Genomic DNA, 27009 nt, shown 5'->3' with positions numbered 1-27009 from the left:
TGATGAATACTATTTGCCTTTTGGGGGTGTTCAGGTCATGTACCAAGAATCATCTATTTCCTGAATTTACATGTATTTGGAGAGCATCCCTTTCTCAAGATTTCCACTGTAACTCAGAATGGACAGGACCTGGTTTCTGCCACCTAAAGTTCACTTTTTTGCTCCACCAATGATGCTTTTAAAAACACCTGTAGTGGGGCACCTGGGTGGATCAGTGAGTCAAAGCCTCTGCCTTCTGGCTCAGGTCATGATCCCAGGGTCCTGGGATTGAGTCCCTCGGGCACTCTGCTCAGCAGGGAGCCTGCTTCCTCCTCTCTCTCCCTCTCTCTGCCTGCCTCTCTGCCTACTTGTGATCTGTCTGTCAAATAAATAAATAAATAAAATCTTAAAAAAAAAAAAAACCTGTATTTCCTCTTACAAGGTACAGAAACATCTAAGTGATCCTAAGTAAACTAAGTGACAAGGATTTCACCTTGTCAAAGAAGTGCTGTGAAGTACAGAAAATCTGAAATAGCTGGTAAGATTCTAGAAAGGGGAGAGGTGGAGTAAAATTTACTATGTAACTCTCAGTGTTAAGAGTTACACTGGTTCATTTCATTAAAACACCAAAATGGAATTTAATAAAGCATCTGTATTTGGGAAATGATACACTTAATTATCTTAAGATTCAGAGTAAGACCAAAGAAGGCTCATAAGAAAATCCATTTATAGTCCAAGTTTTAGACTGCAAATATCAAGAACATACCAGATTATTTCTGAAAGGGGTAGCTATATTTTTTATCATGGGACACATGCTCCCACACCCCACCCACCCACCCCTGTTAAGCTTTTCTGTTACCTTCTCTTCTCAAAGTCTAGTTTGAAAGTCAACAGTATTTACCTTCTTCACTTCCTCCTTTACCCACTCCAATCAGACTTTCGCTTCCACCACTACAGGCAACTGCTTTTGTCAAGATTACCAACTACTACTTTGCCAATCCAAGTTCTGTCACCTTCTCATTTGAACTTCTGGAGCATCTGACATGGACTGTGCCCCACTTTTTTAAAACATTTCCTCCCTAGGCTTCCAGGACCCTAAGTTCTCCTGGCTCCCCTCATATCGCATCTTACTGCTCTTCCAGGCTCCTCCTTCTGCTTCTTGGCCTCCTGGCACTCAGTCCTTCACCTCCCTGCATCTTGACCTCAGTGTTTTATCAACTTTCTTTTTCCATTATTGGTCCCCTAATTGGACCTCTTCAAACTTTTTTCTCCTAATTGCCTCCATCTCAAAGAAATTTTAATACCACAGGTACATAACACCTAGGAGCCAAACTTAATCCCTGTCGTCACCACCCCCCCCCCCATCAACTTCCTGAATCCAATCTAATGGCAAATCCTGTCAGCTATTCCTTCAAACTACATTATCAGTCAGACCTCTCTGGTACCTCCCTCTTACCAGGTCACTTCAAGAGCAAGGCCTCACAGCCTTCCACTTCTACTCCTGCCCCTTTTCTTCAAGAGTCTAAGACCCACACAGTTACTATGGTAAACTTTTCAAAAAGGAAATCACGTCCCTTCTTTGCTCAAAACTCCAAAATGAAGCTAGATGCACAAAGACTACATTATACTTAAAACAAATCCCGAATTCTTTATTAGGCCCTAAAGGTCCTATGAGATCTGGCCCTTATCATCTCACAGATCTTATGTCTCCTACTACTCTCCCATCCCTTCAGGACCGTCTAGCTATACTACCTTATAATCCTTTCAATACTTTGAGGTCACACCAGCCTCAAGGTCTTAGCCTGGCTGATCCTTAAATCTGAAATATACTTCACCTAGACGCACCCCACCTCCCCCACTTTTGGCTCACTCAACACTCCCATCTATAACCAAATATCACTTCTCTGGAGAGTTCTTCCTAAATGACAGCACTTTAAAAGCCCTCACTCTACCTGGACACTGACTATGTGTTATCCTGCTTTACTTTTATCCTATCACTTATCTGTTCCAGCACTTTTATGAGTACATGTACCTACATGCACACATGCAAACTTATTTACTATCTTTCTCCCTAAAAGAGTATTAACTTCCTGAGGGTAGGATATTTAACTTGCTCAATGCTCCATCCCCAAAACCTGGAATAATGCCATCTCACAGGAAGCACTAAATATATGTTTGATGACTTAATGAATGCATGGAGATGTAGGTGATTTTTATCACTTGTGATTAATAAAATCATTGATGATAAAGTACCCTTACAACAAATTTCCCAATTATCTCCTGCCACTAAAGTAAGACTTACTAAAACACACATGACTGATCAAACTTCAAAATAAAGCTCTATAGTAAAAAAAGACATAATATACTATAATTTCAAGCCACTCAACAAAGCATTTTGAACAATCAGTTATGCACAGGAATTTATTAAGCATTTAGTTTTATGATAAATTCAGCCTCCATTACTTAATATAGTGCAGGTTCCATTGGAAACTAGAAAGATTACTTTTTTGGGCATTCCTGAAAACCATTCAAAGAATCTGGACACAGCCCTAAAACATCTATCCACTAACTTAAAACTCAGTCTCCCCTTTTTTCAATTACACATCCAAAAGCTTCCAATTACAGCTCTAAAAGAGAATGCAGTCTAATGTCAAGGTCAGATTCATGCAACTAAGCATGCTTATAAAAAAGAGATGAGAAAAATTTAGACAACTACCAAAGCAGATCAATCTTCAACTATCTCACACTGCAATCTGGGACATGCTTACCTTTGCTAAGGTCACAGGCTCTGGATCAGTGGGTATGCAGCTAGTACACAGAAACCTATTATTATTCACTGTAGTAGTAGAGCTGTAGCACTATCATTAAAATTCTGCCAGAAAATATCTGGTACTGGTCAAAATATGGAAAATAACATTAGAATTCTATATTCTTACAACATATAATTCAGAAACCAAATACAAGCATAAGCAAATTTAAAAGGTAAGGTCTTTCTTGGAGCCTCTCCTCTCTAAGTACTCAACTTCCCAATTCCCCTTTTCCCAGTCCACCCTAACCCCCTCCCAAAAGTTCAAGACACTGTTTTTAAATTGTCATTCAAATTCTTCATAGGAAATAAATTCTATGATGGATTTGAAAACATTTAGTGACATGTCTGTGATTGAGTGCCAGCTAGCAATTCTGTCAACAAGACTGTCTTATCTCAAATTCACCTTTTATTGGCTAATGGTATCTTTTCAATCCATAAACCAACACAAGTATTCATGAAGAAAACAAAGGCTGACATTAAATGATGTAAAAAGGTATAATCCCAATTGCCAAACCTTATATATAGTACTTTTTGAACAAAGTACTTCCTGAATTGAAACTTCTTTTAAATGTTTAACTTTTAAAAATGTCAATTGGGTGCTTCCCTGTTTCTTTAAGCACAGTCACACCTACCAGTTCTTAAGAAAACCCTTCCTTTGGGGCGTCTGGGTGATCAGTGGGTTAAGCCTCTGCCTTCAGCTCAGGTCATGATCTCAGGATCCTGGGATCGAGCCCTGCATCCAGCTCTCTGCTCAGCAGGGAGCCTGCTTCCCCTTCTCTCTCTCTGCCTCTCTGCCTACTTGTGATCTCTCTTTGTCAAATAAATAAATAAAATCTTTAAAAAAAAAAGAAAAGAAAACCCTTCCTTTGATCACACTAGCCATTTGTAACTGCCATTCAATTTCCCTCCATTTTCTTGCCTATACCTTAAACAGAGGGTTTGCCCACCATTTCTCTACTTCTCATCTACTCACTCTCTAAGATCATTTTTTATTTGAGGTTAAAACACAAGTAACATAAAAGCTACCATCTTTACCCATTTTTAAGTGTACAGTCCAACAGTCGTTAAGTGTTCATATTATCGTGCAACCATCATCCCATCGAACTCCAGAATTCTTTTCATCTTATAAAACTGAAAATCTGTACCCACTGACCAATATCTTCCCATTCACCTCTTCCCAAATCCAGGCAACCACCATTCTACTTTCTGTCCTTATGATCTTAACAACTCCTAGGAACCTCATATAAATGGAATCATACAGTATTCATCATTTTGTGACTGGCTTATTTCACTCAGCATAATGTCCTCACAGTCCATTCACGTTATTTCACTCAGCATAACGTCCTCACAGTTCATTCATGTTCTAACATGTGTCAGAATGTCCTTCTTTTTAAGGCTGAAGAATATTCCATTGTATGTATGTGCCACATTTTCTTTATTCATTTACCCACCGATGTACATTCAGGTAGCTTCCACTTAAATCTTAAAAGACTTATTCTTTGTATGGGACTCAATTCCCCATACCAATGTTTAAACTGATCCTTGAGGGTTAATGATTTTCTTCTTGCCAAGACTAATAGTTTTTCACAATACATCATATTTCTCTATATCAGAACTACTAGCCACTTTTCATCTCTTCTCTCTCTATCCCCGACTAAGGAAGGGAGGGAGGGAGAAGAAATGATTTACAAAGGTTCACATAATGTAAAGAGAATAATAACATAAAAGATGGCAATGGAACAGGGAAATAAAATGAAACTAAGAATGCGCACAAAATATACATGAGATCCTTAAAAACAGCTACAAAAAACAGACAAAGGAAACAAGATAAGCATAAATCATCTTATCAGGAATTCATCTGTTCCTATTAAAGAGACCTAAAAAGAAAAGTTATTTGTGAAGGCTTTCAACAGATATCTTCCAATATGGTAGATAGATCATGCCCTCAATTATACAGCCATCCATTATCTCAAGAAAACTTTCCTCTCTAGACTTTCAAGACAATGTACCTTCCTGATTCATCTCCCATATTTCTAATGGCCATTACTTATTTCATTAGCTAATTCTCTGCTTTTGCCTTATTAACAGTATTCCCAAGGGTGCCAATTTTTTTCCCTATTCTTATGGAACTCTCAACTCATATGACTTTATTATACCTTTATGTGAGTAACAACTCTCTGTTGTTAATTTTGTTCAAGAACACAGCCCTTGAGCAACCAGAAGCTCCTAGTGATAAACACTTAATACTTTCTTTTTACCTGATTACATGCTAAGAAAAAGATTGATAATGGAAGTAAAAACTTAATTTACTTCATTGGAACTGACATTTGCTATTTCATTTTGTCATAGTGATTTAGACTCTTACTTTTAAACTAATAACTTACATAACCAGTTAACTTTAAATCCTCTAAATCAAAAGTATCTAAATGGCCCACCATTTTCAACATATGGAAGAATTCACACTGACAGAAAGAGAAACAGAAGATTGGCCAAATGTTAGAAGAATGCTTATTACAGATCTCATATTGAAGAACACCTTAACCAGATGAGAAAAAGTTAGAAAGTAAGCTTTATTTGTACTCAGCACTCAATTTAGATAAAATAACCATCCACAGAGTGAAAAGTATTTAAGTATGACACACATACTATGTGATTTACCCTATTTTTTTACCATTCATTCTAAGCCATATATTTATATATGTAATATAACATATATTATACATATGTGATTCAGGATTGCAAAGATGTTTAGTTTTCAGAAACAAGCCATGTTCATATTGCTACTGAAACAGTTCTTTAATATCTCTGAAAATTTTATTTTCATTGTATTTGTAATTTGCATTATTTCTATTATAATTACTTCTAACCTGCTAAGTAACATTCAGTGGAATAGCAAAAAAAAAAAAAAAAAAACCCAAGTAAACAAAGACTTGTTCGAAAAGAAAAAAGATGTTTGCACAACTGACCATCTTTGAAGAGAATACTACCATCAACAAACAAACCCCTTATCCAAAGGGATGAGAATAAAATTGTGCTCCACCTAAAGTAGAATTTAATACAATGAATCTCCTATAATAATATATATTTTAACACACAGAACTCTAACCAGAGTCCATCCTACCCCCCCACTTCCCAAAACAATGAATGGTAAAGCAAAACTTAACACAAATTCTATATAAAATCGATTCCCAACTGTTGGGGAAAAGGAAGAAAGAACAGTAAGATGTTTCAGAAAAGCTACTGTTTTCTAAATAGTCCATCACGGTGAAAAGTGGACAGCCCTCATTTTTACCTTCTGCAGAAGGTTCTGTTACTGTACTCCAAACTTGAGGTATCCCTTGAGTCTGTGAACATAGCAGAGGAGAAATGTAGAATAATTCAGGTACACAGAAAACCATAATAAGGCAAATTTACAATCAATTTTAGAATTGTACTTCCTTAAATTGTAAGAAAACTTTCATCATATGATGAATTACCTACTGGAAAATTTGTTATTCGAGGAAAAAAATGAGGCTTGCAACCTATCTATTTCATGAGTTCCCGAAGAATAGAAAATGTCAAATTTCTAGAACCCAAAGTACAGAAAGATGTGATAGGCGATTGGTCTCTGCATCCTGTTCTGAAAAGCGGTCTCTATTTCAGAATAAAATTTTTAAAAAGTATAAAAGACACAGCTGTCTCAAAGTGAACAATCTTCCACAGATTAAAAGGCATAACTAATCCTAGCAACTTAGTATACACAAGGATTCTAAATCTCTAAAAGTCAAATATTCTGAAGTAAAAGAGGAAAAGGGCCAAGAGTAAAAGAGAAACAGGAAAGAAGAAAATGAAAATAATAAAAACCAAAGCAGCCCCAATAAATAGATATGAAATGAAGGAAAGAGGGAAACTGAAATGCTGATATAAAATAATGATTAAATAAGATCAGAAACTTATTGTGAGTGCTCTGAATTCACATAGATAATTTTATCAAAAAAGAAAACTTTTTGATTATTTTTAAAAGAATACAATTTATGCAAAGTACAAAAATCAATTCTGACTAACACAGAACAGTGTTTTGCAAACTGATCAAATAATATTCACATTACTCCTCTAACAAAAATTCATGTTAAGCACACTTAAAATTTGGCTGACAGAGTAAATGAACAATATGTTTGTGTTGCCTATTCTCCACATACAAGAAACTATGACTACAAAAGGCCTTTGTTAGTAGTACAAATAATGACATTTGTCATTTTGAAACTAGACTCTACCTCAAGAACAGGCCTTCCCTTGTATAAACTGCTTTCTATAGACAATGAAAACCCTAAGTACCTCTATAGACGGCTAACAACAGCTTCTGAAACCAAAAATATCGTTATGAAGGTTATATAGTGTTAAAAACCTGAATTAATAAAATATCACAAGCATTTGAGGCATATTAAGAGCCCTGTGTTTTTAAAATGTGCTGTATTAACCACAAATATCTTGAAAGCAATTACTCCAGCAGAGTGCCTCCCAGTGAAGGGGTGGCAAGAGATGAAAGGTAAATAAATGTCCCTTCATGCAAGTAACTCCTCTGGCCTCACCAACCCTCTGGTAGAACATACTTCTTATTCTCTTATACCACATTGCCTACTACATACCTTGATGCTAGATCATATCACATGCTTTAATCATGTGTTAACAGACCTTTCTCCAATAACACACTATAGACAGGCAGAGGAAAGAAAACATATGCTTCATCTCTGTATCTTCCATAACTAGGACAATGCCTTGCTCATAATAAATACATTTACTAAAATATGTGCACTGTACAAACCCATTAAATGATTCTGCTCAAACCCAATGGGTTCTAAAATGACATGGAAGAAAAAGAAAATGGAATTCATTCTGAACAAAAGGAAAAAGTTGATTCAAGTGTTCCTTTAAAACATCTCAGAATTACACATATATTAAAACCAAAGCTAGTCTTCCTAAGTGAATTTATCTTCCTTAACTGCTCTATATTCTAAAGCTTTCCAAAACAAGACACTGTAACAGCTCCTAATATTTAGTGTGATAAATGGTAAATGATAAAAAACACTAAAATACACTACCACCTCCCACAGACGCAGTTAATGTTGCTAACCACTAATTTCTACAATAACATCCTTCTTTGCTACTGAGACCAAACACAAATCAAGCTTCCTTAATACACTGCTAAAGGCACCACCACCAACTGGTAAGCACTGATTTATGAGTGGAATCTTACTTACCACCCCTGGAGCAGTTCATCAGGCTTAAACATCAAGACTCACCAGTCTGGTCTCCCTCTAACTGACCTATTTTCTACTATTCCCAACTCAGATGCCTGTTCCAACTGCATCAGGCTCCAAATCCCCACATGCACCATGTTCACATCCATCATGTTCACATCCATCTTATAAAATCAGTGGTAACAAGGGATGGTCATTAAGCACTTGCTATGTGCTAGGCACTGTTCTAAGCACTTTCGATGTACAAATTCATTTCATCCTCAACAATCTGATGCAATACACAATTTTTATCACCATTTAGCAGATGACAAAACGAAGAAACAAAAAGTTAAGTATTACATTTAAGAGCGAAAGACAAATATTAAAACAGTGATTATTCTTATCTCTCACAGACTAAAAAATTACTGTATTTCTAATTTATAAATTGTGCTTATTTGAAGGATTTAGAATTTCAGTCTGGAATTATACATATTCATTTACTCATTTTAATGTGCTAACTTGTATACTGCTATCTTTACCATTTCTCTTTTTTTTTTAAGATTTATTTATTTATTTATTTGACAGAGAGAGAGAGAGATAGATCACAAGTAGGCTGAGAAGCAGGCAGAGTGGGGGGGGGGTGCGGGAAAGCAGGCTCCCTGCTGATCAGAGAGCCCGATGTGGGGCTCGATCCCAGGACTCTGGGATCATGACCTGAGTTGAAGGCAGAGGCTTAACCCATTGAGCCACTCAGGCACCCCTTCTTTACCATTTCTAAGAACATTTTTGTCTTTTGAAATCCTGCTTTAGAGTCATCTCCCTAATGAAGACTTACTCATAACAAATCTGTCCATTTCCTTAAACTCTTAAAATAGTACCACTTACCTAGTATTTAATCACAACTTCTTAAATTGTTATTTAATATTTCATGTGTGCACATGTAACAATACCAAAAGCTCCTTGAGGAGAAAGGCCTTCTCTTATACTTGGTGCTCTACCATAGTGACTCCTATGCATACTGTAAATATACAAATAAATACTGTGTAAAAGGATGCCACAAAGATAATGACACTTTATGTGCAAGGTCTATATCTTTAGTTACTCTTCTGGTACAGTTACCTTTGTGTTTTGTTTTGTTTTGTTTTTCATTCCAATCTCACTGTAACCAACAGCATACACCTAAAAAACTGGTTGATTTTTATCAGCATGTAGAAATCCACTCATACTTCCATACCCAGAAGAATACCCTTATAAATGTCAAGTTTCCATATAAAGGAAATATTTATAGTCCTCTTTACTTTTAGAACTTTAACATCCATGATAAGGAATTTTTTTCCTTTATAAATCTTTTTAGGGGGGCGCCTGGGTGGCTCAGTTGTTAAGCATCTGCCTTTGGCTCAGGTCACGATGCCAGGCCTGGCATGGGCACTGGGCTCTCTGCTTACCAGGAAGCCTGCTTCTCTCCCACTTCCCCTGCTTGTATTCCCTCTCTCACTATCTCTCTCTCTGCCAAATAAATAAATAAAATATTTTTAATAAATAAATAAAACCTTTTATGTTCTATTTACATTTCTGCTTTCCTAAACAGAAAGAAAATACTCTTGATCATCTCTCTCTAGCTAGGATTTAAATACACTTGAAAACAACCATTATTTAAATGCCTACATCTCTCTTCTCTCAATTTCAGTTCCTTTAAATTTCTAATAAAAAAATGAAATTAAATCTACCAAATTTCCAAATGTCTATTCAATTTGTAAAGCCCAAAATTACACAGTGACCTTAGGTAAGATAAGACCCATGCTAAACAAACAGGATGGAAAGATTACCTCATGGTTGTCACATGTTATAATAACTATTTAATCCAATGAACTACCATTTTTAAAAACAGTACATTACTTAATCAGTTTGTATCTATTATGGTGCATAAAACTTATATACAACTAATAATTTCCTACATACATTTCCCTTCATCAGGTATCTGGCTACTTTTTAACCGCATTTAGTAATTCTAACAACTTATCCAATTTATCAAAATCTATCTGAAATCCAACACTAGTTTTTAAAATGGCTTTCATTTGCACTGCACTGCTGGCATGTGCAAACTGACCAAGCATTCACCACACAAGCAAAAAAAGTATAGTCACATGACCTGAAATTTTTCTATGTAAGATCAGGATCAATTTCTGCATAACACAATTTTACTTTTCCCTAGTTGACATCTCCATAAAGACCTTAGATCTGTTTCACCCTTCAGAAAACTGTATACTACAATGTTAAGTATTTAGCCTAGTATATCTTTTTATTTTATTTATGAATATTATGAGAGTGAATCAAAAACCTGAGAAAACTTTCAGTACAGTGTAACATTTTAGTTTACTCAGCATTACAAGGACAAGTCAACATTTTCTAAGTACCTACCAGATGATGCTGGAAATTATGCCAAGCACTTTTGTTACAGTACTCATTTAAATCACATAAAAACTCTATTTTATAAAAGAAGTTTAAAATGTATCCTATGTCTTAATGCTCATTAAGTAAAAGGACTAGGATTTAAATTTGTATAGTTCAAAAGCCCACATACTTCCTAGACCATGCCACTTCCACTTCTAGCAAATTTCAGGTACCTGCAAGACCCATGGTGGGGGGCCACCATTTATGGTCCGCCTCCTCATCCCTTCCCAGAACTCTTGATCAACCCTCACAGCTTATCGCAAACACCATCTTCCATGTCTAATACTACCAGAGAGTGAATTACTCCTTCCAGTGAGCTACCTCCATATCCTACACTTACTCCTGTTATGATACACATCCCCATTTATTGCAGTTATTTGTCTTTCCTACTCAGCTACTTATACGTCATAGCCCAGAGATACATTTCCTTCATCATCAATACCTGGCATCCAATGCCTAGTGAGCACATCACAGACACAACCTGTTCTATTCCAGGTGCTTCTGCGTCATGAGTTAGCTTACATGCAACTGGTAAACAAGGATCATGTCAATAAAATATAAAAGTCTATCATTTCAAGAGTGACTTTTCCTCACATGTTAGCATTTTATACTGCCAAGCAACAACAAATGGATACAAAGTATCCAAAATGGCAAAACAGCAGGCTGTGCACATACCGTCTGCTCACACTCCTTCCTCTCAGCCCCATTTGGCCACCGCCTGTCTCAGCAAGGCTTGTAGCTCACTTCTCAAATTCATGAGCTCTGCCTTTGTCTGCCTAATTTAGCAACCTCAATCCTAACACCTCCTTCCATGAAGTTATCTTGACCTACCTGTTTAAGGTAAAGGCCCATACTCACTACTGTATTAACTGATTAGGAATTTAACATATCTTTTAAACTTGTGCTAGTATTTTTACTAGCACTATTAGTGCACTGGTTACAAAGTTGCATAGGTTTTGAGTAGCCTGCTCCAACCCATTTTTCTCATAAACTCTGGAATTTTTCAGTTCATAAGTTTACAAAACATAACCTTCTCAAGAATGCATACATCTCACTGTAACAGAAATGCCCATACTCAAAAGTATTGGATGAACTGAGTCACTGAGTAGCCAGTGCTCATCAGGGATGATACATTCATTTATTCAACAAATATTTACTGAATATCAAAGTAAATAAGGCACTGGAGACACAATGAAAACGGGCACAGTACGACAGCGTTTGTACATGTAAGCAGGCATGCATGGATGCCAGTACTTGTGTGTATTAGATTCACCTAACAACCATGACTTACAGGTAATCCCTAGAAGTACATACTCATGTCTATACCAGCAGTTTCCAAACCTTTTCAGAGGACTCACCTTTTGTTTCCTAAGAAAAATCTTAAACAGAAACACGACATCCAGATAAAAGCAGAATCCTGCACATTCAACATGCCCTGTCCCTGAGCGATCTCCAGGATATCTGGGGTTTGTCAAGCTATGATGTAAAAACCATCTAGCAACAATACCCTGTCTTTACATGACCGTTAATAAATGTCTCATATGTATTGAGAAAATCAATTAGGTCACTCTAAAGCATGTAGGGGAGGTTTAATTCAAGGCCCTAGGCTCATTCTCTCTCCTCCCATGCAGCTGTGTTAATAGGAGCCTTAAGACTACTCCTCCAACATAATATTCCCCTAGAAGGTGATGTGAGAACCATACGGTTTATAATTTAGGCCACCTCTTTGGTGCCTCGGGGAAATCTTACCATGATAATGGCAAAATCTTAGTGGGTAGAAATTAAGGTGAAACCCAAGGAAAAAAAGAGATTAAAGAGAACCCAACTTGGAAAGGCCCTAAGCCAAAACAAAACAGCTCACAGATCACAAAAGACCTCACCAAACTCCCTAGGGTCAGAAACCAAAACCAGGTTTAAGGATAGAGTCCCAATACATTTGGGATACATTTAATAAACAAAATAAACAAAGAAGCCCTGCTCTCTGAGGCAGACACTCTCAGAGGCAGGAGAAAGAAAGGACACCAACATAACGTATAAGTCAATTACATGAGGTCTTAGAAGATGACACATGATATGGGAAAAAGAAAATGTGAAGCTAAGAGAGAGGAGTGCAAAAAAAAAAAAAAAAAGTAAAAGTGGGGAGAGAGGAGTGTGATCTGTGATCTTAAAATAGTGAGGGTGGGCCTCTCTGAGGGTCCATGAGGACATCTCCAGTCCTGGGATAGAGCACCAGGAGTGAGGCAGGCCGGCTACACACGACAGGGAAGAGAAGAAGAAAGAGGGGAGGACAGATCATGGAGAGGCATACAGGTCTTTGTTAAGACTTTAGCTTTTCCTCTGAGCAAATCTAATTTATGTTTTAAACAGATTACTCTGCTAAGTGAAGTCCAGAATGCAGCAGAGCACAAAGACACTATAGGAGACCCCTGTGGCAGCTGCTGCAGTTACCCAGGCAAGAGGTGGGAGCTGAACCAGGGGGGAAGCACTGTGGGTGGTAACAAGTGGTCAAGTCCTTTTTCCCTCATTCAAGCACATTTAAGTGGGCTCCACTTAACTTATCTATCGCATATCCAAAACCTAAACTATACTCATAGCAACAGATGTTATAATGGGTCTCTAATTCTTTATTAGAATTGAATGATGCCTCCATACTGCAGAGAGATTTCATACACAGGCATGCCTTGTTTGACCACACTTCTATTCACGGCACTTCACAGATACTGCACAGACACTGCCCACAAAAATCGAAGGTTTGTGGCAGCCCTGCATCAAGTAAGTCGATTAGCGCCATTTTTCCAATAGCATTTGTTCACTTCATGTCTCTGTGTCACATTTGCATACTTCTCACAATGTTTCAAACTTTTTCATGATTATTGTATTCGTTATGATGATCTGTGATCACTGATCTTTATGTTATTATTGTCACTATTTTGGGGTTCCACAAACAGCACCCGTATAAGATGGCAAACTTAATTTTTTTACTTTTAATTTATGATTTTAAAATATTTTTTATTAGATTATGTTTTTGAGAGCAGTTTTAAGTTCACAGCAAAACAGAATGGAAAGTACAGAGATTTCCCACACACCCCTTACCCCACACATATATGACCTCCTTAATTATCAACATCCCACACCAGAGTGGTACATTATTTATAGGTGATGGACCTATGTTGACACATTGTTATCATCCAAAGTCCAGAGTTTACATTAGGGTTCACTTGGTCTTGTCTATTTTACGGTTTGGACAAATATATAATGACATGGATCTACCATAACAGTTTCAGACAGAATAGTTTCACTGCCCTAAAAATCCTCTGTGCTCTGTCTATTCATCTTTCTCTCTACCCTAGGCCCTGGAAACTGCTAATTTTTTTAAGACGGCAAACTTAATTGATAAATTGTTGTGTGTTTTCTGATGGCTCCATCAACTGGCTATCCCCCACACCCGCCCCAGGGGCCGATTCCCTGAGACGCAACAATATTGAAATTAGGCCAATTAATAAACCTACAATATAGCCTCTAAGTGTTCAAGTGAAAGGAAGAATCACATGTCTCTCACTTTAAATCAAAAGCTGGAAATGACTGAGCCTAGAGAGGAAGACATGTCAAAGCCAAAACAGGCTGAAATCTAGGTTTCTCGTGCCAGTTAGCCAAGTTGTCTACGGAAAGAAAAGTTCTTGAAAGAAATTAAAAGTACTACTCCAGTTAACGCACAAATAGTAAGAAAGTGAATAGTCTTCCTATTGATACAGAGAAAGTTTTAGTGGTCTGGACAGAAAAACAAACCAGTGACCATGTCCCCTTAAGCCAAAGCCGTATCTAGAATTAAAACCCTAACTCTCTTCAATACTGTGAAGACTGAGAGGTGAGGAAGCTGCCCAAGGAAGGTGAAGCTAACAGAAGTGCAACCAGAGGTTGGTTCATGAGGTTTAAGAAAAGAAGCCATCTCCATAAGAAAAGTGCAAGGGGAAGCAGCAAGTGCTGATATAGAAGCTGTTCTCCAAAAGATAAGTAACAAAGGTAGCTACACTAAACAACAGATACTCTGCAGAGGAAACAGCCTTATATTGGAAGATGCCATCTGGGACTTCCGCAGTTAAAGAGAAATCAATGCCTGTGACCTTCAAAGCTCCAAAGAACAAGCTGATTCTTTTGTTAGGGGCTAAAGACGCTTGTGACTTTAAGTTGAAGGCAAAGTTCACTTACCATTATGAAAAATCCTAGGGCCCTGAAGAATGATGCTAGATCTACTCTGCATGTGCTCTATAAAGGGAAAAACAAAGCCTTGATGACAACACGTCTGTTTACAACATAGTTTACTGAATATTTTAAGCCCACTGTTGAGGCCTGATGCTCAGAAAAGAAAGACTTTCAAAATATTACTGCTCACTAGCAATGTACCTGGTCACCCAAGAGCTCTGACGGAGATGTACAATGAGATAACTGTTTTCATGCCTGCTAACACAACATCCATTCAACAGCCCATGAATCAAGAGTAATTCTACTTCCAAGTTTTATTATTTAAGAAATATATTTTATAAAGCTATAGCTGCCATAGATAGTGATTCCTCTGATGGATGGAAACTATTCACTAATCTAAATGCCATTAAGAATATTCATGATTCAGGCACCTGGGTGGCTCAGTGGGTTGAGCCTTTGCCTTCGGCTCAGGTCATGATCTCAGGGTCCTTGGATCGAGCCCCGCATCGGGGTTTCTGCTTAGCGGGGAGCCTACTTCCCCGTCTCTCTCTGCCTACTTGTGATCTCTCTCTCTCTCTGTCAAATAAATAAATGAAATCTTAAAAAAAAAAAATTCATGATTCATGGGAAGAGGGCAAGATATCAACATTAACAGGAGTGTAGAAGAAGGTGATTCCAACCCTCATAGATGACATTGAGGCTTCAGTGGAGGAAGCAACTGCAGATGGGGTGGAAACAGCAAGAGAACTAGAATGAGATGAGGAGCATGAGGATGGGACTGAATTGCTTCAATCTTATGATAAAATTTGAACAGATGAGGAGTCACCTCTTGTGGATGACCAAATGAAAGAGGTTTCCTGAGATGGAATCTACTCCTGGTAAAAATGCTGCAAAGATTGTTGAAATGACAACAAAGGATTTAGACTATTACATAAACCTGTTTAATAAAGCAGGGGCAGGGTTTGGCAATTATGAAAAAAGTTCTCCTTTGTGTAAAATGCTACCGAACAGTACTGTATGCTACAGAGAAACTGTTCATGAAATGAAGAGTCAATCAATGTGGCAAACCTCATTGTTGTCCTATGTTAAGAACTTGCCATAGCCACACCACCCTTCAGCAAGCAGCATACTGTTCAGCCAGAAGCCACCAACACTGAGGCAAGACCTCCACCAACAGAAAAATTGAAACTTGCTGAAAGCTCAGAGGATGATTAGCACTTTTTAGCAATAAAGTATTTTACAAATAAGGTATGTACATTTTTCTATACATAGTTATCCCATACTTCACAGAATACAGTATAGCATAAATATAACTTTTAAACACACTACAAAACAAAAAAACTCATTTGACTGGCTTTACTACAATATTTGGTTTATTATGGTGGTGTGTACAGTATCTCTAAGGCATACCTGTAAGCAAAGTAAGTTTTTCTGAGTTTTCCACCATTCTAGCACTTTCTCCCCCATGAAATGTACATTCTTTCATTCGCAATACTACCCAAATTCCTATTACTTAAAAATGGTATGGGGCAGGGAAATGGAAAGACAGATTTTTAAGTGTATGTATTTTTCAATCAAGTTAGTGATATTTTTTTCCTTCTTTTTCTTCTTCTCAGTGTATTTTAACAAATGCCTCCTTTAAAAAGTGAAAACAAAAATGTAAGCAAGCTATAAACCTCCTTGTACATTAATAAAAAATACTGAGCTTTGATGGGATAGTTTTCTAAGAAAATTTTTCCATTTCCAAATGTTACCACAACCAGTCTAGTAAATTTATAATAAAGTGTCTTTATCCTACTGTGCAGTAGTCTGTCCCATCTTTCTCCTCCTTTCCTTTTATTATTCAAACTTAGAGAGGAAAATATATATAACATAAAAGTTTGGTAAAAGAATAGAAACATAAAAACATTAGTAAAACAACATTTTGGTTCACTGTCACTCAAATAAAATAAAAGTAAGAAGAAGAGTAAGTTTGATGGACTTTCTTTTTTTTTTTTTTTTTTTTTTTTTTTTAATTTTTGGAGCTTTCTAGTATTAGGAAATCAAGTTGAGGTTTTAGGTCATACACCTTTCCTGCCTTAAACAATTACTGTCCATGAGATGGCTGGAGGATCTAAAACCAGAGAAGTAGTAAAATATAAATCACAGAACTTTATCATGCAAGTCTTAGAAGACTTCATAAAAAATTTATTTCAGTAAAAGCTTAAAAGTTCTGTGTCTTCTGAAGACTTTAGGAACTGCTCGCAATAACAAAAAACTTCGGGACCCATATTTACTAGATAAACCTTTTATAATGATGTCACTTAACAAGTGAAGCAATACTCCACAACTTTAAGCTCTCAAACATGCATTATCGTATTTATTCTAGCATAAGGTAAAACGGGCTGAAAACGGGCTGACCCTTAATCATAAGATAAAAGGGCATTTTTCAAAATCAAAAATGGAAAAATTATTTACTAAAATATAAATACTCTCACAGAAATGTTATTTTGATTTTTTTCATAAAATCATTTGCAATTAGTGAGTTAACAATGGCTAAGCAGGGCAGAAGAGCAGATTCAGTTCACTAAAACAGTCTTACCTTCTGAAGTTTTCCACCGTTTCCATAAATCCTCAACAGTTATATGCTTATCTTCTCTGTGCAGATGGCTGTGTTTATTAGTAGCATCTTTATATTTCATATCTTCTCTAATAAACTGTAAGAGAGAAAACACTAAGTAACCTTAAATTCACTATTTATAATCTCTGTAGACTAAGAAACAAAATTTTTAAATCCAGAGGTGGCAATTTTCAGATAACAACCGCGGCATTTTGGGTATTTTATAGTCACCTTATTCTTACATGTTTATAAAATTTATTTAATAAAATGTCTTCTACTGATCATAACAACAATAAAAGTACTTATTTAATGCTCATTATTTCCCAGGTACTATCTTACATTGTGTCTCTACATACACACACACACACACACACACACACACACACTCATTTAACTTCATAATAATTCTATATTATGTATCCTCATTTTGTAGATGAGAAAACCAAGACCCAAAGAAATAAAATAATTTGTCCAAGATTGAAAAAATAACAAACAGCAAAGCTAAGTATACTGTGCTCAACAGTATAATATATTCTATATTATGGCCAGTACGTGTGTGTATGTATGTGTGTATGTGTGTATGTGTGTGTATATACATGCATTTATACATGCATTTTTACCAGATACTTAGTGACAAGGGTGTTTCAAAACACCATAAATGCTAATCTCAATTACTACCTCATATTTTTGTGTTCTCCTACCAGTGAAGCTATTATTTATAGTTGAGAGGCATTTGACTGCAGTGCTCAGAACTGTATTTTATAAAGCTGAAGTAGATCTCTATTAATCTTACATTAAAATAGATAAAGAAAATGCACTAAAATTTTCTTTGCTAAAAACCAACCTGCTCTGTATTCATTATAGAAAATCCATCAGTTGCTCCCTGCTGTAGTTAAAAAGTCATTTGCTTTTTATTTGGGAGAAAGAGAAGCAAACACCTTTTATGGCTTGCATACCATTTTCCAATCCTATTCCTGACAATCTTTTCAGCCTGATCTCTTGACACTATCCTCATATAAACTCATTACTCTAATAATATAAAAGAAATATTTTGAATTATTAAGCTTTTTCTCTCATTTCTCATTTTTCCTGTTCTGGTAGTATTTTAATTGATATCTTTATTGATTTTTTTCTGATTTCAAAAATATAAGATCACACAAAAGATTATTTAAGAAACCCATAATGCAGAAAGTGAATATCCCCAACCAATATCCCCCAAAGTGAATAACTCCCAACCCCAGAGGCATATTTTTCTGACTTTTATATACTGACAATGAACATTTTCAGACAAAGGCCAAATTTTGCTTTTATGTCATCTTCCACTAAAGCTAAAAAACCAAATTTTTAATAGCTGTATAATATTCAGAAATCATTTCACTTTCCTGAGATTTAGTAACCTCAGCTACAAAATGAAGAAACAACATTTTATGATCAACACTACTCAACATGTCAGGAGACTGATTTTGGTCAGGGAACTGATACCTGTCTACAGTATGTACAGAAACAGAGAGAAGCCATTTAGAAACCTACACAGTAACAGACATTTTCAAAGACTATGACCCAAGCATGTGGTAAATGTACTTACCATGTAGGCCCCATTTAAAATGAACTGGACATGAAAAATCTGGTCCTTCACCATAGATACTTTGAAAAGCAATAACCCAGGTCTATTCTAGTGCTTATATATTTTGCTGTTCTAACTAGTGCCTCACTTTGTTTTCCAAATACCCTTTTAAAAAGTTAAAGGGGCCTGCCCCATTGCTCCAACTCCTTCTATTTCATATTTTTCTAATTTCCTATTTTCTGCCCATTCCTCTTTGTTCTTCCTGATATTTGTAGAATCCAGTAGATATACCCGGAAAAATCACTGTCACTGAGATGTTCAGAAACTGCTCCTAGCTTGGGAAAGGTTCAAGAGCTAGAGAGAGGGGCGCCTGGGTGGCTCAGTTGGTTAAAGCCTCTGCCTTCGGCTCAGGTCATGGTCCCAGAATCCTGGGATGGAGCCCCGCATTGGGCTCTCTGCTCGGCAGGGAGCCTGCTTCCTCCTCTCTCTCTCTCTGCCTGCCTCTCTGCCTACTTGTAATCTCTGCCTGTCAAATAAATAAATCTTTAAAAAAAAAAAAAAAAAAAAAGAGCTAGAGAGAAATTCTAGAAAGAAAAGCATGGGGATGAAAAAAGCAGGGAGGAAGCCTGCCTTGGAAATTTTCCAGTCAGTTGGAATAAATGGCAACTGTTTCATATTTGTGATACATGAGGGGGGAAAAAAAGTCCTAAGAAATTCTCTTTACCACATGAACACAAAGAACCTGAAAGTAGAGTTCTGTGGCTTTAGGATCAATGTACTTCAGAAAATAAAGCTAATCTCCATCTACAGAAAAGATGAGGCATTCTAGTCACTGAACTATTTTAGTAAGCCTAGGATGAGTGTATAGATACCTGCCAAAACATGTGATTAACAAAATAAAAGAATTAAGATATCAAAAAAAGGCAATTTTTTAAAAAAGCTCAGGAAGATTATCTATAGTGCAGTTAATGTAAAAGAACTATTTGGCTCCCAAAAATGTTGGGTCAAAACTGAATAAATGCACAGAATTGTATTTTCCCTGAAATTATCATTTAAAAATTAATATATACTTCCCTTTTATTTTTTTTAAAGATTTTATTTATTTATTTGATAGAGAACACAAGTAGGCAGAGAGGCAGGCAGAGAGAGAGAGAAGCAGGCTCTGCACTGAGCAGAGAGCCCGATGTGGGGCTCGATCCCAGGACCCTGGGATCATGACCTGGACCGAAGGCAGAGGCTTTAACCCACTGAGCCACCCAGGCGCCCCTATACTTCCCTTTTAAAACATGATCCCAAGACAACACAATTCATAACAAACAATATTGAAGTGTATTTTATATCTCATACATCTTCAACATTTTGATCACAAATGTGAACAGAAAGCACTAGAAATATGAGTAGAAAGCACTAGAGTAGAGTAGAAAGCACTAGAATTACTTTGTGTTGAAACTAAGGTGGAAAAATGTTAACTAAACCAAGTACACTAAAACTCATCAGTTTCCATTAACCGTCTCCAGTATGTTTCCTACAGAATCAGTTTGTTCAGAATTTTCTAAAACTTCACAGAAAACTGTAAACCATAGAAATGAGGCAGGCTAACTAGAGAAATTTTAAAAGCAGTCACCAATAATTGAAAATGCATGAGAAAATGACAAATTTTTATCTGTTGAAATCTGGGAATTAAATCAGAAAATAGAATCTGAAATTCTATGAGGTAAATCTTTAAATAATGTACTGCAAATAAAAAGTGGTAAGCATGTCCAATTATGTACCTAATTATACCTACTATAAGAAAGGGTGAATTGGGGGCCCCTGGGTGGCTCAGCGGGTTAAGGCCTCTGCCTTCAGCCCAGGTCATGATCCCAGGGTCCTGGGATCGAGCCCCACATCGGGCTCTCTGCTCAATGCAGAGCCTGCTTCTCTCTCTTTCTTTCTTTCTCTCTCTCTCTCTCTCTCTGCCTGCCTCTCTGCCTACTTGTGTTCTCTATCAAATAAATAAATAAAATCTTTAAAAAATAAAAAATAAAAAATAAAAAAAAAGAAAGGGTGAATTGATAATACAAATACAGAAGTACTCAAATTTCTTCTCAAAAATATTTATGCAGATGATTCTTTAAAATACATTCTTCTAAACCATTATGGAATTTACATAGCCAGTTTCAGGAACTTAGCTTCTAGATGATAAACTGGTATCAGTTCCTTGTATCTCTAACATATATATTATTTGTATTTTGTATTTATACTTCATATTTTTGATGCTATATTTTTCTTTTTATTCCAACTGCACTTATATTTGTGTTTTGTATTTGTCTTATTTCTATGACAGTGCTTAATAAAATCTGATACATGTTAGTACAGACACAATTGAGGGCTCTTTTCAGCCAATACATACCTCCTTCCCTACCAATGTAAGTGTGTATCTCTGAATGTGTTCAGTCATCCCTCCTCAACCTATCACTCATTGCCACAGCTGTGTGACTAAAGGATGGACACTTGACCCAGAAGAAAACAATCCAGAGTATGAACAGGATGAAAGGATTCTATTTCACAAGTAAATGCAATTCAGACCATAAAAGGCTAGGTTATTTGGTGATGGTTCTGGATTTTAAAGAAACTGGTGTTGAAGGTACCATTTCATGAATGAACACATGAACCACACGTACAAAGGAAGCCAAAATGTAGAGAGAGAAACTAATGAAAGAGAACAGAGAAAGAAATGGTGCCAGGAAATGCCTCAATTCTTGAGGACTTCCTGTTTCAGTTCCCCAGGAGGCCTGGGGTATATAATTCTTGTCCTGATTTCCACGACATAAGAATGATACATAGGTATTTCCCCTTTTATTTTTAAACATACAATTTTAAGATCTCAATACCCAAGGAGAGGTGATTTATCATCACAGTTAAGCACTCAGACTCTAGGGTGACAGATACACTCAAAATCTGACTCCACTGCTCGCATTTTTTTAGCCTCATATTTCTCCTTTGTATAGTGAGGAAATTAAATTACCCACCACGTATGGTTATGGAAAGAGTAAATTAAAAATTCATACTTAGAATATAAAAGTGTTAAACAATAAAAACAATTTGAGTTGTTATTGCTGTTGAGCTTTAAAGCCTGAATAAATTAGTTTCACCTTGACTACACTGGTAGCTTAATATACATCTTAGAAAATATCAGACATTTATAAAGCTACAATTTCCAAATACTCTTAAAACTACCATTTCAGCCATTCTGAAACAAAATACATAACACAGAAATGAACAGGAAAACCACAAATTTTTCATTGACAATGTAAGAGGTTTTCCCAAAGGACACTTGTCATCAAAACAACAGTGTCCGGGGGCACCTGGGTGGCTCAGTGGGTTAAGCCACTGCCTTCAGCTCAGGTCATGATCTCAGGGTCCTGGGATCAAGACCCACATCAGGCTCTCTGCTCAGTGGGCAGCCTGCTTCCCCCTCTCTCTCTGCCTGTCTCTCTGCTTACTTGTGATCTCTGTCTGTCAAATAAATAAATAAAATCTTAAAAAAAAAAAACAGTGTCCAAGGTCTGATATGTGAGTCAGTTAAAGCAAATGGGTTCCTGGAAAAAAAATGCAGGGTCTTCCTGTCTTGAAAATAATACTAAAATAGCTCAGTATAATGTCTCAGGGGAAACAATACATAACCAGAAAGGACTACTATTATCTGTGCTTGTACAGATGGAAAAAGGCAGAGCTAAGGGAGGGTTGACAATTTATTTGACTTGATAGAGTTATTTAAGATAATCAAATACTGGAAGTAAATTTTAAAGAATTCCAAAGTTTAAGTCCTTCACCACTATTCACACCACTACCCTAACCTGGATATTCTGAAAAATTTACTGATTCTCAATTTTTAGAAAAGATACCATAATCATTTTGCATGAATTGCCCATGTTTCCTCATCCCAAAACTAAGCATAGTGGTGGAAAGCACAGACTCAATCTTCACACCTTGAATATCTCAAATGTACTATTTGCTATATGACATTAGTAAGCTACTTTCCTCCCTTCGCTTCAGTTTTCAGTAGCAAAATGTAATTATAGTCATATATCAAACGTGACTTATTTCACATGAAGTATAAAAAACTGTTTGGTATAGAGTAACCACTCAACAATGTCAGTATTTCATGTAAATCATTTATTTTTTAAAATAACGAGTTAAATCTTTGCCTTGATAGGCACACTCTGTATCATTTCTTGAAGTGGCAGAAGATAACTCTACTGATAATCACTGATGTAAGTGTAGTAATATCAAATTGTGGTTGATACCCGCCACACAAAATGCTGTTCACAATGCAGAGATACAGGCTAGTGCTAAGATTTGTCTTAGTAACTTTGACCTTATCATCTAAGATGGATGATGACACCTACACAAAAACATAAGAGAACCCAGGCAAACTGGAATAGTTTTCATGGAATTAAGAATGAAAAAGGTAAATCACTTAATATCTGAGAAAAAACTTTTGAGATCTAACTTCAAATATTTTTTTTAAACATTAAAATTCTATACTAAAAAAAACTTCTAGCTGATTTGGACAGTTTCTACACCTTAATACAAGCATAACTTTACACTTTTGCCCAAGTGTTACAGTATGTTATCAGCCCTTAATTCCACTCCCTAAGCTTCCAACAACAAAATCCCATCAGTCAATCCCCAGTTTACCCACAATAAATGCGCCAATGACCTCCTTAGAATTCTGTTCTGTTCTCAAAACAGCTCAGCATTCAACTGGCCTCACAATGACTGTCAACACCATTTCAGCTAGACTATAACCTTTTATGAGCTAGGTGGAGACCTTAACCATTATTTATTACACTAATTCAAATAAATGATCGGTTAATAGAGATGACAGATGACAATCAAACAAGGAGTTTACAAAGACCTGTAAAACACAACATATTTATGAGCTGAAGTATGCCAGTCATTTGTTTTACATGAACCAATACATGACCTATATCATGACTAGTCTTCAAGATTACTGTTCTTTATAATCCCAAAATCTCTAACAAAATTACTGATGATTCCATCAATCTATCCAATTGAAAATAAAGAAATATAAATAAATAAATAAATAAATAAAGTATTATACTGTCCTTAAGAACACCAAAATAAAAGTCCAAAGGCAGAAGCAAATGATTCATCTTCTGTGTTCTCATTTGGAAAATAAAAGGTAAAAAAATTTTTTAAATTATAAATATAAAAAAAGAGAGCACAGGTTTACAAATATATGGGGAAAATTTATTGTTTTTATTTACTATTATTATTTATTATTTATTTTTTTAAGATTTTATTTCTTTATTTGGCAGAGATAGAGATCATAAGTAGGCAGAGAGGCAGGCAGAGAGAGAGGAAAAGAAGAAGGCTCCCCGCTGAGCAGAGAGCCCGATGTGGGGCTCGACCCCAGGACCCTGAGATCATGACCTGAGCCGAAGGCAGCAGCTTAACCCACTGAACCACCCAGGTGCCCCTATTTTTTATTATTATTATTAAAAATAAGTAGTTCTTGTAGCAAGTTAGAGATACACCAAAGTCTAGTTTTGGCTCTAGTTTCTGGCCAAAGTCTACCATTAGGCTTTGGTTTCAGTTTCCAGAAATCCGAACACACACATATCTACTTAAATGTCTTCTGCCATTCATGAACTTGTGTGTGATTAATACTCACGAGATCACATAAATCAAAAAATATCCATCAAGCGTAACAACAGTAACACATAAGGTAAGCCATTCAGATTTAACATCAATATGTGAATTTTACTTTAAGTAAACTTTCAAGATGTAACAAAAAATCTCCTCTTTTCTACTGGCTAAAATGAGCTAAGTCAGAATTTGTATTTCCAGCTAAGAAGAGGTTACAGACACAAGATTTATCACCCTCTCCCAAAACAAATAAGGAACTGGATAAAATATAGGGAACGATGGTTTTTAAGACACTGAACATCAAGACAACAAGTACAGTGATCCCTGGAGACCAAAAACAAAGAAAGCCCTGGGACTGCCCTAAATTAATTCCTGAAGAGAACTCCAGACAAAGCACAGGAAGAGGGAACCCAGGCAGAGAGGACAGTCCCCTGAGTTGAAAAGACAGAACTGGCAGAGAACTAAAGAGGGTACAGATTACAGTACTTAGTAACAGAGAAGAGTGAGCCACAGAGAGAGAAGCCTGGGTTACCTAGAAAGAGTACCTTGAGTCTTTCGTGACTACTGATCACCCCATACATGCAAGCCAAGGAAAAAAGACCCACCAAAAATTTGGAAGAAATAGCCTTTGAAGATTACATAGGACAGGGAATAGTGCTTGTTCCCACAAGACAGAATGGAAAATCTCCTAATCTGTAGGTCATCAGGTGGAAGACTAAGAAAGGTTTTGCCCTAGTACTGAGAAATACTAACCCCCAACTAAACTCTACATTGATTCTGCCCCCCGCAAAAGCTTATAAATATAAGCCAAGGGGATTAAACTGTTTCCATAACTTAACCCTGCCCTAGAATAAAGCTCAAGAATACTTCTATGTATACAAAATACTCAGTATCCAACAAGGTAAAATCCACAATGTCTGACATCCAAAGAAAAACTACCAAGTACTCCAAGATAGAAAAACAACCCACAACTGGGAGAAAAGTCAAACAAATCCAAAAAGGGCAAAGATGAGAGAACTATAAACAAAGACATTAAAACAGTTATTATAGCTATATTCTATTCAAAAAGCCAGAGTAAATACTGAACATGTTAATGGAGACATGTAAGATTGAAGTGTTTTTTCAGACCCAAATCAAAATTCTAAAACTTAAAACCACAAAGACTGAGATGAAAAAGACACTAAATGAAATTAATAATAAACATGACAGACTAAAATATCAGCAAACTTAAATACAATAAACATGAGAAACTATCCAAACCAGAGACTGAGGTGTGGGACAACTTCAAGCAGCCTAACATAAGTGTAATTGGAGTCCGTAAGGAGCCAAGAGGGAGTGACAAAAAAAGACACTTGAAAATATAATGGCCAAAATTTTTTCAAATTTTATTAAAACTATAAACCCAGAGATCCCAGAAGAAAACTACACCAATAAACATCACAATCAAATAGCTTAAAACCAAGGATAAAGAGGGTAATCTAAAAGCAACTGGGTAGGGAAAGGGAGATTAAAAAAAGACACAATAGGTACAGAGGAACAGAGATAAGAAGGATAGCACAATTTTTGTCAGATTCAAAAAAAAAAAAAATCCAGAGACTGCTTAGGAAGCATATTTAAAGTATGAAAGAAAAAACTTTTAACCTACAATTCTTACCCAGCAAAAACATCTTCTAAAAATGAAGGCAAAATAAAAACTTTTTCGTACATACTAACACTAAGAGTTTATCACAAGAAGTCCTGTACTGCCAGAAATGTTTTTAAAAGCCCTGTAAGCAGAAGGAAACTAATACCAGATGGAAATCTAAGCGTAGTAAGAACAGTTTTAAAGGAATAACAGAGACAAAAGCTTAAGTGAGTTCAAGAAAGAACGAGATGAGAAAAATAGTACACAAATCCTTTTGAGGAAACTCGTTGGAAAGAAGGACAAAGGAATTGGGCAATAACCAAAGGGAGAAACAGAATCAGCAGAAGTTTTTATGCTGTTGTGAGAAAACAAAAGCAGGTTTGCATCAGATGGGAAAGATCCAGTAGAAAATGGAAAATTGTTGAAGCATTGTCCTGCAGTTGCCAAGGGGAGACAAGAGATGAGATGGAGTGCTCAGGTCGAAGTAATTCACTTTTGCAAGGGGCACAGTGAATCGACAATAATAGGAGAGAATATATAGTTTATAGCCATAAATGAAGGTGGATGAGCAACTCCAGTGGCCTTATATGGCCTCTGAAAAGGAGAGAGGAAAAACTTCCCTATCCCAATCCTAAGATCATCATTGGGATAATATTTTATTTATTTATTTTTTAAGATTTTATTTACTTATTTGACAGAAAGAAATCACAAGTAGGCAGAGAGGCACACAGAGAGAGAGGGAGGAAGCAGGCTCCCTGCTGAGCAGAGAGCCCAATGCGGGGTTCGATCCCAGGACCCTGAGATCATGACCTGAGCTGAAGGCAGAGGCTTTAACCCACTGAGCTACCCAGGTGGCCCTGGGATAAGATTTTAAACACACCACAAAGTATGGGAAATAAACAGACAATG

At 36.4% G+C, this 27009-nt stretch overlaps 1 protein-coding gene across 2 annotated transcripts in view; it reads right to left on the bottom strand.

Moving 5' to 3' along the window:
• STIM2 (stromal interaction molecule 2) overlaps positions 1 to 27009 on the bottom strand; it is a 145636-nt gene that overhangs the window by 42520 nt on the left and 76107 nt on the right. For both annotated transcript variants that reach the window (XM_032334040.1, XM_032334041.1), the window contains exon 3: positions 17237 to 17351. In XM_032334040.1, the coding sequence (XP_032189931.1) occupies positions 17237 to 17351 (115 nt within the window). The remainder of the gene's footprint in view (positions 1 to 17236; positions 17352 to 27009) is intronic.

The sequence above is a fragment of the Mustela erminea genome, chromosome 2 (assembly GCF_009829155.1).
Source record: "Mustela erminea isolate mMusErm1 chromosome 2, mMusErm1.Pri, whole genome shotgun sequence".
NCBI classification, from domain to species: Eukaryota; Metazoa; Chordata; class Mammalia; order Carnivora; family Mustelidae; genus Mustela; species Mustela erminea.
This window is presented reverse-complemented; position numbering and strand designations above follow the sequence as displayed.